The sequence below is a fragment of the Harmonia axyridis genome, chromosome 5 (assembly GCF_914767665.1).
Source record: "Harmonia axyridis chromosome 5, icHarAxyr1.1, whole genome shotgun sequence".
Classification (NCBI taxonomy): Eukaryota; Metazoa; Arthropoda; class Insecta; order Coleoptera; family Coccinellidae; genus Harmonia; species Harmonia axyridis.
Genome location: NC_059505.1, coordinates 19923336 through 19939155, shown reverse-complemented (window position 1 = coordinate 19939155; position 15820 = coordinate 19923336). Strand labels below are relative to the sequence as shown.

At 36.2% G+C, this 15820-nt stretch overlaps 1 protein-coding gene across 1 annotated transcript in view; it reads left to right on the top strand.

The window, feature by feature from the left end:
* Positions 1-15820, top strand: part of LOC123681056 (splicing factor U2af 38 kDa subunit) — a 63336-nt gene that overhangs the window by 34094 nt on the left and 13422 nt on the right. Inside the window, exon 3 of the mRNA XM_045619249.1 lies at positions 7070-7224. Within this exon, the coding sequence (XP_045475205.1) occupies positions 7070-7224 (155 nt within the window). The remainder of the gene's footprint in view (positions 1-7069; positions 7225-15820) is intronic.

Below are 15820 nucleotides of genomic sequence, written 5' to 3'. Positions count from 1 at the left end.
AGCTGTTCCTTCGATCCTTGTGCATTCTTGGAACATCCTTTCTGCTGTGTTGTAATTATTTTATTTTTCTCGCAATGTTTGTAGATACGAGATGCTAAACATGATGTGATGATTTTGTATATTGTTGGTAGGCATGTAATAGGTCTGTATTTTGATGGATCCATAGTGTTTTGAAAATCCTTCGGTATTAGGTAAGTGATACCTGTTGTTAAAAATGTTGGCATTTCTGTTGGATTATTTATTATGTTATTTATGTATTCGACTAGCCTGCCGTGCAGACACCAAAACTTCTTCAACCAGAAGTTGTGAATTCCATCTGGGCCTGGAGATTTCCAATTGTGAGTGTTCTTCAATATTTCCTGTAGTTCTTCAGACGTTATTACACTATGTGGCATACTTTCTATGGTTTCACATGATTTCTCCTCTCTTCTTATCCAACGCGCTTTGGAGTTAAAGGGAGTTGGTGTTGACAGTTGATCGGTCCAAAAACTCTCCATATCTTCGGCGCTTGGAGGACTCCCTAATTTTGTTGACGTTTGTTCATTAAGCATTCTATAAAATTTCTTTTCGGAGTTTTCAAAAATCATATTGTCATGTTTTCGTTTATAGCTCTCATTGTATCTTCTCAGTCGTTCAGAGTATACACTTAATTTTTGTTTGAGTGTATCTAGAGTTTCTGGAGCACTTTCATTGTTGGCGTCGTAGTTTGCATGTCGCCTATGGCGATCCATAATTGCATCCACTATTTTTTGTAGTTTTCTCGATGGAGAACCTTTTTCAAATTGTGTTAACCTTCCTATATCTTGTCGGAGGCTATGTACTTTTGCTTCTAGCCTATTTTGCCAATGTGGTTTGTTATGCTGTTTTTTCTGTAGTGGTTGCTCACTTCTAGGTTTTGGCCTCACGCCGAGCACTGCTGATATTGTAGAGGCCGCACAGTAGGTAATAAGATGTAATGACTCTAGGTTCTGGTCATTTGAAAAAACGTTGGAATTATCTCTTTGTTCATTATGTGCAGAATATGTGAGAGTTTTTTCGATGTCTTCAGTCTAGGAAGAATTGGTCGTTTGAGAGGATCAGTACCCTCGAATTCTATGAAATATCTATTCATTGTAACAGATAATTGCTCTAATAGATCTCTTCGACTTTCTTCTCGGTTTTCCATAGTTGCAGTTTGTATATTCCGCCATTGCTTATCTCTTACTAGTGCCAAATCTCCGCTGTTTTGTTCCTCAGTATTAATTTGTGCATTAGTGTTGTGTTCGTTTTCAGCACAATCGTAGTTTTCTTCAATTGTCACTTCGTTGTTAGTGAGGTTCCTATTCTGTAGCCTCAGTTGGACTTCATTTTTTATGGTGTTAAGTCTCTCATCGGGTACAAGTTTATTTCTCAATATGACCCGGTATTGGTCGGCTACTCTTTGCTCAGAAACTTGGAGTTCGGGATAGTTTCTGTGGAATTCTGCAAATAATTTTTGCCGGTAGCCTATTTTATCCTCTTCCATATTAGTCACTTCATAATATATGCGCATGATCGTTTCATTTATCGAACTTGTCCATTTCATGCAGGGCCCCCGCAAGGGACATCAACGCCCGCGTGCGGAACATATTTTGGCGCCCCTTAAAGAGGGGAGGTGGAGAAAAGCACTGCTGGATAATCGGAAAATTTTTTTTTAAGTTTTATTGAGAATTTAGTGTAGAATGGTTGAAAATCTATCAGCAACCTTCATTGCCTCAAGAACTTTATGGTGTTAGTTGTAACATAATACATTCCAAATTTCATTCAAAATTCAAGCTGTATTCTTCTATAAATTATTCATAAAGGCATAAACATTTAATTAGGATCAATCCAGAAATTGAATGGATGTTTTTCTAGATTTGGCTGCTGAAAATTCTTTTATATTATCAATCAATCAATTTTATCGAGTATCTCTTGCTCTATATCTAAGATTGCCAATCCAGAAAATCTTTCTCATGACATGGTAGCCTTCAAATAGTTTTTAATTATTTTTAATTTAGTGAATGATCTCTCACCAGAAGCAACAGACACAGGTAAAGTGAGAAGGATTCTTGAGGCAATACTAAGATTCGGTAGAGAAGAAGTTATTATTTTCAAAAATATATTGTAGAATTTCAAGAGGATTTTCGCTTCAGATAATGAAAAATTCTTTATCTCGTTGAATAAATCATTTTCTTTCACGTCAGCCTCTTTTTTTCTCTTTTTGTTGAAGAGCATGACAGCATTTTAATAGATATTTGTCATTTAATTTAAGAATATCACAAATAAAACAAAAAACGTTATCGTAATCAGATATCATATCAAACCTACTAATTAAGGAACTTAGTGTTTGATCAATTATTTTCAAAAAAAAAGGACCCCGCACGTTTAGTAAGGGAAATGGCTTTCCGTGAATTTGGCTGAATTTTTGATATGTTGTAGTTCTTGATGAACTGATCAGAAAAGTCTCTAGCCACAAAGCTCAAAAATGGACAGTTTTCGAGATATGGAGATTTGAAAATGGATTTTTTGCAATTTTCGGTGTTTTGCTCATCAATCGGGGAGCTCTCATTTCTGGTTTTGATGGAATTTGGATGTTTGGCGGCCAGAACCCGACTGAGAAATGATCTTCCTTGGTTATATTAGGCACCGCCATCGATAATTTTTTATACACTGCTCCACATTGACTATGAAATGAGATACAAAATCCAAGATCTTCCATACATCTTTTCATGCCACAAGATGACGCCAGAATAATTCACATGACCGAGAAACGACATATTGTGAGATTTTTTTAAGAGAGACCATAATAACTGAATCCTCATATTTGATATCCAATAATATCAAATATGTTAGCCGAAATGTTCATAACCAGGCATCGCCAGCTGTAATGGGGGAAAATGGGAAAATCATAATCATATATCCTCAGGGATAACAATTGTGATCACTATTGATGTCATTTACATATGATATGTGATTTGTTTCTCACAAATCTCTATAATCTGACAAAGGGGTGCCAAGACATTTTCCTCAGAATGTCTCGAAATTGATGATAGCATCCCACAGACAAACGAATACGTGAAAATGTCTGCAGTTTTGATTCAATATAGTACTATACGGGTAGAATATAGAAGTCCAAGTGTTGGAAGCTAACTATGAATGGAACTTCCGATATTAACCCACGAATTCTTGAAAATAATTTTTTTTTTCTATGAACTTTTTTTGTTTATTATCATTATTGTTATAATTATTATGAATGTTACTCTCATTATTATATTGTTTTTGATTGATCTACTCATTCATTTTGCCAACGATCATATTATTAGATAGTATTCATTCGTATGTGTGAAGTTCAAAAAGTTCATAGAAAAAAAAAATTATTTTCAAGAATTCGTGGGTTAATATCGGAAGTTCCATTGATAGTTAGCTTCCAACACTTGGACTTCTATATTCTACCCGTATAGTACTATATTGCATCAAAACTGCAGACATTTTCACAGATTCGTTTGTCTGTGAGATGCTATCATCAATTTCGATACATTCTGAGTGAAATGTCTTGGCACCCCATTGTCAGATTATCGAGATTTGTGAGAAACAAATCACATATCATGTGTAAATGACATCAATAGTGATCACAATTGTTATCCCTGAGGATATATGATTATGATTTTCCCATTTTCCCCCATTACAGCTCGCGATGCCTGGTTATGAACATTTCGGCTAACATATTTGATATTATTGGACATCAGATATAAGAGGATTCAGTTATTATGATCTCTCTTAAAAAAATCTCACAATATGTCGTTTCTCGGTCATGTGAATTATTCTGGCGTCATCTTGTGGCATGAAAAGATGTATGGAAGATCTTGGATTTTGTATCTCATTTCATAGTCAATGTGGAGCAGTGTATAAAAAATTATCGATGGCGGTGCCTAATATAACCAAGGAAGATCATTTCTCAGTCGGGTTCTGGCCGCCAAACATCCAAATTCCATCAAAACCAGAAATGAGAGCTCCCCGATTGATAAGCAAAACACCGAAAATTGAAAAAAATCCATTTTCTAATCTCCATATCTCGAAAACTGTCCATTTTTGAGCTTTGTGGCTAGAGACTTTTCTGATCAGTTCATCAAGAACTACAACATATCAAAAATTCAGCCAAATTCACGGAAAGCCATTTCCCATACTAAACGTGCGGGGTCCTTTATTTTAAAAGCGATTTTTGGATCTTGAGGTGCCTCATCCGTCTGTTCATAATCGAACAATTTTGGTTTATACTTTCGTCTTACAGTATATCATGGAGAAAAACCTTGATCTATCTCAAGAGCAGCCGCTAGTTTTCCAGCTTCCGCAAGTTTTTCCTCGAGAACATTATCATCCCTATAATTTTTGAAATGATCAACTTAATTCTTCAAATAGTTTTGGCACACTTTCATGTCAATCGCTACACTTTGCATCATTTTGCTAACAATATTAATCTGCAGTGAAACATCATAAGAAAGTATTATACTTCAAATAAATTTTAAAGAATGAATATTTAATAAAAGAGAACTTGCTTTATGTCTAGTTTCTATGTTAAAAGTATCATTTTTTGCTATTTCTAAAAGGCTATCACATATTTGAATAAAATGAAACTTTAGCATCAATTCTACTTGACCATCTAGTATCACTCAGGGGTTTTAGATGTAACTGAGGATCATGCTTTTTTATAACATTACAATCTTTTTGTGGATGAAGAGAAATATATATAAAGTTCTTGTACAATATCAAAAGAGTCCAGTGTTTCATTTGAAACCTTAGCAGCATCATTTTCAGTTAAATACAAGCTGTGTGCAACACATGGCGCAATAAATGACCTAGGATTAGCATCGAGTATGCGTTTTTGTAAACCAATATCTGGCTATTTCGTACCTATTGCGACGTTCGGAAACTTGTATAAATTGCAAGAAAGAAGTATTATTTCTTTTGTTTTATTACGGTTTATTTGTTTTCGTTATCATGTAAAATGGTTGTACCGTTGAAATAAATAAATAAATGAAATTTGAAAGAATCTTTTTCGAAAATCTTTGGTCCATCGGTTCTACATGCGGTCTATAAGAGATTTTGGCGCCCTTTTAGAGATCCTGCACAGCACTTTCAGCAGTCGGAGAAACTCGTGTTATTCTTCTCCTAGAATGTTGAGATTGTGGAGGCGTAGCATTTTGTTCGACAGATGCCCGTCTCCTTAGCACTCTGTCACCGACGTCCCGCATACTGTCATGTCCAGCGCCGGCTCCAGACACGCCCTGACGAACCTCAGGCAGCGGCTCTATATTCCTATTCCTCAAATTCACCATCATTCATGGGTTCCTCCGTGTCGTGGGGGAGACGGCCTTTGATCGCTTTTTACGATCCGCAGAGCTACGATGGGAGAATTCTTGAGCTGCTCTCCACACGGCTTCGTCCGTTACCCTGGACAGGGACCCTTCGACAGGTTTCAGCTTCCCGGGTCAGGGAGCTCCTGGAATCTGCGGTGGGCAGGAGTCGATTCAACTCTCCTGATAGGTGAATCGCTAGGGATTCACCTACCGCTACCCTATTATTATTATTATTATGGATTTCAAAAGAAAAGCAGTGTTTTGGGGGCTTGTGTTGATTTATTGGAGTATATAAGCACTGAAATCAATCTAGGTCGATACATAATAATTGTGTTTATAGATCTAAAGAAAGCTTTTGACACGGTTAATATTCAACTACTTCTGGATAAGCTGGACAAGATGAGGTTCAAAGGCGTATGTTATGATCTGCTTGAATCATACTCTAAGAACCGAAAAGCATAATTATGTGTCTGTGGGTGGTGAGGATGGCTAAATGGTGACAGTAGATATTGGTGTTGCACAGGGCACGGTTTTGGGACCAATTGAGTATCTTCTGTACGTTCAGAGTTTAAAAAAAAAAAAAAAGTAGAGGAATATAGATATTTAGGTCCAACAGTAGACAGCAAATTAACAGGACTTGGAGGCTCCAAAACAAAGCTGTTGAGGCATTTTATGCACTACCTTACAATACACCAACAGAAGATTCGTATGTTGGAGCATAATTTCTCAGGGTTGATAAATTAAGAATTTATGAGCAGATTAAACTGATTTATAAGATCAAGAGTAATTTCATAAAGACACAGATTGGGTTGCCTGAGGTACAAGAATTGCAAGAGTCAGCACAGGCTACGAAATAAAGTCAGCAATAAAGAATTTATTACTATAGTAGTAGTAACAGTTCTTTATTGTTCATAAACAAACAAATGGCCATCGACCTAAGGTCCTTCAGCCTCATTATTGTATATTCATATGTATTTTATAAAAACATTTTACAAGAGTGTGACGAAATAAATACCTTTGAATTAATAATATGCATCAATAGTTTGGAACCCACGAACAATACTCCACTCAGAAATGGAGAAAAAAATTCCTAAAGTGCACATATTACAGAAAACGTATCATCCTTTATCATTGTTTAAAAAACAGCTGAACCTCTTTGAGATTAATACTCTGGCTGATCGGCGAAGAATGGGTGATGCTTTGTTTATCTTCAATATTTTTAACGAAGTTGTCGATGCACCTGGGTTGCTGTCTGCAGTAGATATATACGTTCCAGATACCAGACTCAGAAATCGAAATTGTGTATTCGTGACAAATTGTTGCATTAGGGAAATTAACAACATAAATGCAAAGCAGGCTACTTTCGATTTGTTTTCAACAGCACTGTTGATGAAATAAAGCATCAAATATTAATGTGATATTTTTAGATGACTTGGTTGTTTATTTTATCTGTTCATTAAATGTAAAATATGTAATATACAATTTATTTCGTCTACTGGTTTGCTATACTTGTTAACCAGTACTATTTTGTGAATTTTAGATGATTTATTTTTATTTTGTATACTAATTGCTGCATATTTGCACTTATTTATTAGTACTAGGTTTAGACTTAAGATTTTACACTGTGTACATGTCATTGGGTAAATAACCTGTTTGTTATGCAGTATAAAAAATTAAATGAATGAATGAATTATCATGCAATGATTTATTTTTAGTGGTTGCCAATGTCTCAGATGAGGAAATGCAAGAGCATTACGACAATTTCTTCGAAGATGTTTTTGTTGAATGCGAGGACAAATATGGAGAAATTGAAGAAATGAACGTTTGTGATAATTTGGGAGATCATCTTGTGGGAAATGTCTATATCAAGGTAAATTTAATCTGAAATGCTTAGTGATTTTTGATAGATCAAAAAATTTAATTAGGTTAGAAAAAATGTATGATACTATTTTCCCAAATTAGACTAGAATTTCATAACTTTTCTTCAAAAAATATCAGTGTCTGTAATCAACGCTCTTTTTTATTGTTGTCATTTGTGCTTATTTTTGGAAAATTAATTTTTTTTTAATTGGTACTAGCTAGAGGGTCGAAGTGATATACAACTATTTCTTGTACCAAAATATAGTTAACATAGAAAGTTCTTGGGTGGTTAGTGGCGGAATTCAGGTAGAATAGATCCATAAAATGATTCAACAGTATAGAATCCATAGATGGAACGAAGCTTGAAAATCCATCAGCAAAACCAAAGGAAGAACATTTTATCAGCACATCAAAAAACTTTCCAAGTATAAAAAATTCCATAAGATTCCTACTATCATAGAAAACAACAAAGAATATAAGACAGATCCCAAAAGACAGAAATATTTTCAGAGCACTACAAAGAAGTTCATCAATATGGCAAGGATAGGAATTTTGATGCTGAAACAGAGACAATGGTTGAGAACTGGTACAGGGATTATTTCAACAACCCAGCTGTAAACACTGAATCAATCGAAATAGAAAAAGCCACCTACTTTGAAATTCTACATAACACCAACAACAGTGCACCAGGATCAAATGATATATGAAGTTATTCAAATGGTGTCTCACTAACCAATCCTTCCCGGAAGCATGGAAAACAGGAACAATCTCCCTCATAGCAAAACAGAACAAAGATCACCAAAAAACAGAAAATTACAGATCTATAAAGATGCTACCTGTACTTGGAAAGCTATGTGAAACAATAATAAAAACCAAACTTGAAGAACATTTCCACAAATTAATTCCTAACTATCAGTTTGGCTTCCGCAAGAAAAGGGCTACTTTTCACACAATGACTATTTTCATATCCACCTACAAAATGCAAGGAACACCTCGAGGATCTCCTCTGAATAGATGTTGTATACAACATCTATTGCAGTGAAATAGGTACAATACACGATCAAAAACAATACATACTACAATATGCGGATGATACTACAATAATATTTCATTTATTTATTTAGTTCTTTATTCTTGACCTCTAATACAGTACAAGTACTGGTGACAAGGCCTATTTACCAATATACAAAAAAAAATCATAAAATACTATAAAATATTCAAAACAATAATAATAATAATAAACGCAATTTATTGACCCAAGGGCCAAATGGCCATCGACAGTATTAGTCCTACAGCCAGGTAAATTTACAATAACTGAAATATAAGATTAAACAATGTTTGTAGATAAATAGTTTGGAGATTTAACATTTGGACGGAAAGCAAAAAAAAAAAAACATTATATTATAGTGGTGAATCAACTAGATTTTGAAGTGGTAATCATTGATTGGCATCTTCAGTGGGCAGGACTGTCTCTGAACTCCTCAAGATGATCTCTGATGGTCTTTAGAGGATATTTTGCTCTGGGCATGGAATGCCAATAATAATAATAAATGCCATTTATTTCATAATCAAAATTTCACAAGTGAAAGCATTGAATCGAAATATCATCAAAATAATCTGTTCGATACAATTTTTAATTCAAATATTCTTCTATTGTATATGGTTCTAGTTCCAGAAGAAGGGAGAACAGTTGTTTTTTGAATCTCTTGTAATTTGTTTCTCTTCTTAATGGTATAGGCAACTTGTTGAAGTACCTTATGTAGGAGTAATGAGCACTTTTTGCAGTGGATGAGAGACGATGTTTTGGGTATGCTATTTCTAGATTTTGAGTATGAAGTGTTTTAGGTGCTTCTTCAGTGAAATCATTTCTATTGTTATGGAGAAACAAAAGGCATTCTTGAATATGGATCGCTGGGACTGTCAGAATCCCATAATCCCTGAACCTCCCTCTGCATGACTCTAGTGGTTTCAGCTTCAGCATTATCCTCAAGATTCTTTTCTGCATAACCATGACATCATACAGCTTCTTTGAGGAATAAAATAATATGCCGTATCGAACTCTGGATTCGAAGACTCCATAGTATATAATAATAATAATAATAAACTTTATTGATCCTTTCTGACATCAAACAAATGTATAGGACAAGTCATAATAAAATAGTATACAATTTCATAGAGAGAAAAAAAAAACAAAAAAAACAGATTCAACGAATGGAGTCCTTAAGGAACTCACCAACACTATAGTAGCATCCTTTAATCAATAGCAACTTTACTTCTCGTTTGAAAGACCTTCCATTCATTGATTTCAACCTACTAGGCAAACGGTTGTACAATTTAATGCCCATAAAGCTCGGTGAGGACTCATATTTAGCTGTACGATGTTTGGGGAAGGCTATGGTATCAGTATGGCGTGTTTCATACCCATGAAAGTCAGAGCATCTCTTGTATTTACTGATGTTAAGGTGGATATAATTGAGGCAATTAAGAATGTAAATACATGGGAAGGGAAGCATACCAAATTGACCGAAAATCGGACGACATGAATCGCATGACCGAAGTCCGAAAATAAGTCGTACGATACGCTTCTGAGAAATGAAAACTCGACTTGACACTGTCGAGGAGCCCCAAAGAACCACGTTGTAATTTAGATGACTGTAAACCATGCTGTAATAAATAGTGAGTAGCTCCTCGACAGGAAGACAACTCTTGAGACGCAATAAGGCATAGTAAGCACTGTTCAGCCTCCCACAAACATGATCAATGTGGAGATGCCACCTAAGGTTTCTGTCCACATATAAGCCCAGAAATTTCAAGTGTCGGTCGCCCTCATTTCTTCCTGTTTGTGTTTTATAATGAAGGGTTCGACACTCGGATTATCTTGATTCCGAAACCTAACTATTACCGACTTCGTCATATTGAGAATAAGTGCGTTTCTGTGGCACCAATCAATGAAATACTGTACTATCGTTTCGCACAGCGACTTCAATTCCTGCCAACTTTCCGCTCCAATAGCGATAGAAGTATCATCAGCGAACATTATCAGAGTATGGGCATACAACGTATGCAGGCAGATCATTAATAAATAATAAGAACAGAAGCGGGCCCAGCACAGATCCCTGAGCGACATCCATGTTGTTGGTGTATTCGTCAGATGAACCGTCGTTCAATCTTACAAAAACTTTTCGATCAGTTCCATAGAAAACTCTTGACCCAATCAAGAAACACGCCCCTGAATCCCATCTGATACATCTTATTCAAAATGAAGTCATGTTGCAGAGTGTCGAATGCCTTCGACAGATCAAAAAAAATACCTGCCACGTAGTCACCGCCATCCAGGCAGCTGTAAACATACTCGAAAAATTCACAACCGACCGATTGTGTCGACCTCTCATGCCTGAAGCCATGTTGTTGACTCGATAGTATGGAATACTTTGTCAAATAATTGTACATGTGATTATATATGACTTTCTCTAAAATTTTTGACAATTGGCTAAGGATGGAGATAGTTCGATAGTTTGTTATATCTTGTGCGTCACCCTTTTTATGGACTGGTATAATCCTCGCCAATTTGAGGATAGTTGGGAAGTGACCAGAGGACACTGATTCATTCAGCAGAGCAGCCAGGGGTTCAGATATTAAAGGAGAAATGAATTTCAGGGCCCTGGCAGATATCATATCAGGACCTGCGCTACTACTATTCGTCAGACAGCAAATGGTGGATGAAACTTCCTCGTCAGTAGCGGGAAAGAAGAAGAAATTACAATTTAGGGAAGTCTGCAAGGTGCATGAACCAGACAAGAAAACGCCAAAATGTTTAAGTATAGAGACAACATTCACTTCAGTTAAATATTCGGCAAAAGCCTCCAAAACCTTCTGGGGACAGGAGATGAGTTCCCCATCGACCCGTAGTGTAATCTTTTTCTGAGATTTAACTTTGATGTTTAATTCGTCGTTTACTAATTTCCAAACTGTTTTGCAAACGTTATCAGAATTAAGTATAATTTTTTTATTATAATCCAATTTAGAGTGTCTTAATAAATGGTTGTACTCAGTCTTTGCTTTTTTATGTAAGTATGAAGTCTCAGGAGTATGCAAGTTTTTAGTGAGCCAGTGAAGGTTCCTCAAATTGGGCTGAAATTATCGTTTTATCGATCCAGCCGGGTTTTTGTTGAGAAGATAATAGATATACATATTTAAGTGGAAAAGCTGCGTCAAATGCGGACTTCAACAAAGTAACAAAATTCTCAAATTTATCTTCAAGTGTGAAAACAGAATGAAGCCGCAAGTCGGCACTAGTAGCTACATAGTCAACCTTTGTGGAAGAGGTTTGGCCATTCTTATTACTATTAGTAACAACTCTAGTTGGCTCTCTCAAGGCAACCAATAAATTATGACATGAAAACAAGTCATTTAAAGATCGAGGTTGTGTTGACAGGGAGAAATAATCTATGTTGAGATCTCCACACAAGAAAATTACATTAGAGACAGTACTACAGTAAACAAGAACATATTCCAAGGATTTAATAAACAAGTTGAAGTCACCTGAAGGAGGTCTATATACACTAATAACACAGAAAGTATTCTCACCAAATTTAATCTTAACTGCACACAGTTCACAGTGCATTTCCACCGAGTATTTGGCCACATTAAGCTGTTGCACTTGAATTCCCAACTTGACATAAATAACAACACCACCATGTTCACGGTTGGGTCTGGTATAAAAAGAGGCTATCTGATAACCAGCCAACGACATGTAGGGTAACCGCACAGAAGAACACCAACGCTCAGCCACACTCAGTAAATCAGGGCTGTAAGAACTAAGTAAAACCCCAAAAGAAGATATTTTGTTGGCAATGCTTTGTGCATTTATTTGCATCAGTTCGAACTTTTTAGAACTGCTACCTTCCGGCCAAAAAGTAGGATCCAGTAGCTGGGACTGAAACTCAGATGGAAATGACAGCTTGAAGGAAGAATAGACCTCAGGTTGTTTCGAGTTCAACTTTTCACAGTCAAGATTAGGAATCCTGTTATTCAAAAATTTCTTGAGATCAGCTATAGACGTTGCAGGACTCAGTCTAGACACATGTATCTAGGAAAGCTGTTTCTTGGGGACACTGGTCAAGGCATTTGAAGAGGATGATCCAATTATGGGCCTATTATTTCTAGGATTCTTTTCAACACGAGAGACTTCGGCCTTTGATCTACTTTTAGATTTATTCCTTTTCATAACAATGACACTCCATTCATGAGGGCCAAAATCCGCCAGCACCGACACGCCGGAAACCCCTCCGGAATCCGAGACATCCCCAGATGGACCAGGATCAAGCGTCGCCACTTCATCTGTAGTAGAACGCTCGCCAGATAGCGAATCATCGGGAACAGGAGCAAGCGTAGACACTCTGTCTGCAGAACGAATTTCAGGCAGTGAACCACCTGAAAGATGTGACGGTATCTTTATCTTATCAAGGGAATTCCGTTCAGCTGTTTTCATCTTCGTTAAGGTGTTTTTGTTCGTTTTTAATAATTTTATATCCTCGACGAGTGATAAGATTTGTTTATTTTAAGATCGAATGAGATTCTTTAACTGGAAAATCTCCGATCTTAATGGGCCGATCATTTCGGTCATCACAGAACGAATGGTAATTATCAGCTGACTCTCACCCTTTGTCGACTCTTTTGAGGGTTCTGGTGGAAAAGATCCTGAAGCATCCACTATCTGGCAATTTTCACATAACCACCCATTAATTAGTCCGTTTGTTCGCATTTCATTGAAAGAATCAATTGAAATGTTAAGGCAACTTATATGAAAACAATTTTCACAATTTATACATTTGATAGGATCATCTTGTCTATCAATTTTATCATTACATTGAGAACAACTTATTACGCGTACGCGTGTCGCCATGATCGAACATGAATGATATATATGATATATCAAATGATATATCGTTTTCATGGTGAAAAAATTTAGGTAACCTGATATCACCCTCATTGAGAAGCATATCCTTGAAAGTGATTTGCATACCTCTTCAATGTGTTTTGTCCAATTTAATGTTTCATCTAGACTAGATAAACACCAAGGAACTTGATAGATGGGCAAAGTTCTATTGGAATCCCTTCCAAAATCATTTTGTCTGGTGTGATGAATCCGGAATGGCTAGTTTTGAATAAAACTGACTTAGTTTTTTTTATCATTGAGAAGTAGACCATTTGATCTGAACCAGTTACCAGCTTTGCACATGACCAATTCAGTCTTCGAAACAGCTTCAGGGTATGTTTTGGCTTTAATGATAATGTTCTTGTCATCTGCATATCTCACAATTTCTACGTTGTCAAAATCCTCTTTTATGTCATCAAAGTCATTAGTGAAAATTATAAAAAGTATCGGGCCTAAAATACTTCCCTGAGGTATTCCCAAAGTGACATCGATTACATCTGACATTTCAGTTGCTCCATATTTCCCTAAGTAGTCATTTGCTTTCTGTTTGAAAGGTAAGACTTGAACCAAGCCAAACCGGGCCCTCTTATTCCATATGATTCTACCTATCTATGATGTAGTCGTGGGACAATGAATCAAAGGCCTTAGATAGATCTAGAAAAAGTCCAATGGTGATCTTTTCGTTTTCTAGTGCTTGGTGGATGTTTTTTAGGAAACTATATATGGCTGTCTTAGTTGATCTTCCTCGTCTAAAACCATGTTGGGAGTCAGCAACAACTTCTTCAAGAAAGCTAGACAATCTCCTCAACATCACAGCTTCCAATATTTTTGAGAATGATGGCAGCAATGAGATAGGTCTATAATTCTCTATTTTCTCCTTATCTTCTTTCTTGAGAATGGGCTTTACTAATGCTAGTTTCAAGCAATCAGGAAAGATTCCAGATTTTATGGAGTTGTTCATGATGAAGTTCAAAGGACTGATAATCTCTTCTGCGGTGTACTTTATAACAGTCATGGGTATACCATCAACTCCAGAGCTCAATTTATTTTTAAATGAATTTATTATATGTAGGAGTTCAACTTCATTGGTTCGATGGAAGAAAACTAATCTATCTCGGTCTCTAATGTCATGTCTAAATTTATTCCTTCGGCAGCTGGAGCAGGGCCTTTTCTGCAGAGGTGGCAAAATGCATGTTAAAGTCATTAGCCACTGTCTTCAAGTTATCGGGTAAATGTATGTCCGTGTCATTGTTTTGACCTCTGATCTCTCGGAAGATAGACCACATGCACTTGGCTCTATTGTCGGAGCTATTAATCTTCTCTTCATATTTCTTTACTTCAATTTGTTTCAGTAAATAATCATATTTCTTTTTTTCTTCTTTATATAAAAGATCAAATTTTTTGTTTGCAGTTTTGCAGGTAAATAGAAAATCCATACGCTTCTTCGAAGCAATGGTTGATGGGTGATATTGCTTCTTCTTAGGTTTGTTATTCCATTTCTTAAGTGGACAAGTACGATTGAACAGGTCCTGATAAGTAATCAAGAAATATGCCCATTGATCGTTCACGTCTGCCTGGTCGTGCATTAGATTCCACTTTACTGATTTCAATGCATCTTTTAAGGTCTTCAAGTTCCTTGTACTTAGGTCTCTTCCATATATAAAGGTTTGGCAATTTAAGTTTTCTGTTTGAAGAGTCATGAGTTGACCACTATGATGGGATATATCAGTCTGTTGTACCTCAACCTCTATGTCATCATAGTTAGTATAAAAATTGTCAATACATGTACTAGAATTATGTGTTACCCTAGTGAATTTATCTACAGTGTGATATATACCCTAACTATTGATTAACTGCAGGAACTGTTGTGTAACATTTGAACTTTCATTCATTGTATTGATATTGAGATCACCAGCAATAACAACAATCCCATTGCTCCTACTCAAATGTATAATGACCTGTTCCAAACGTTCCAGAAAAGATGTTAATTCTACACTGGGAGGCCTATAAAGACAAATTCACTGTAAGTCTCCCATGTTGGACTTCAATGGCAGAGCATTAAAAAATTCTAGGAATTGACCAAATTTTCCAGTCTTCCCAATACCCTCCATTTGACAGATTTATGACAATAAATTGCGGTACCTCCATGCTCATTTAATCCCCTACAGAAGCTAGAGGCCAAAACAAAAATTTCTAATCCATAGTTGGATAGCTGTTCCTTGGTTTTCCAGTGCTCAGATACACACATCACATCAACAGAAAACTCCTTTGTAATTTCTTCAATCTGCTCAACAGAGTTTCCAATTGATCTTATATTCTGATGGAATATCTTGACATATTGTTTTCCTGGATTTCTAATATCTACTCTGGTGGCGACTTTGGTAGGCTGCGTTGCTCTAAAAACTTCTGTCCTCTCATAAAGTTAAATCTATTGAAAGATACACCGATTGGCCAGAACTCATTTTTGTATACTTCCTCTTTCACTTCCATTGGGACACCCACCATATAACTTCTGAAACCTGCTTGATTTGACTTAGTTTCCAAAAGCTTCACTGATATTTTGTCGGTATTCGATACACAGGATGCGCTTTTCCCCGAAATATAATTCTTTATGCCTGTTTCCTCGACAGATTCATTCACTCTGGATATGAACAGCCATAATTTCTTT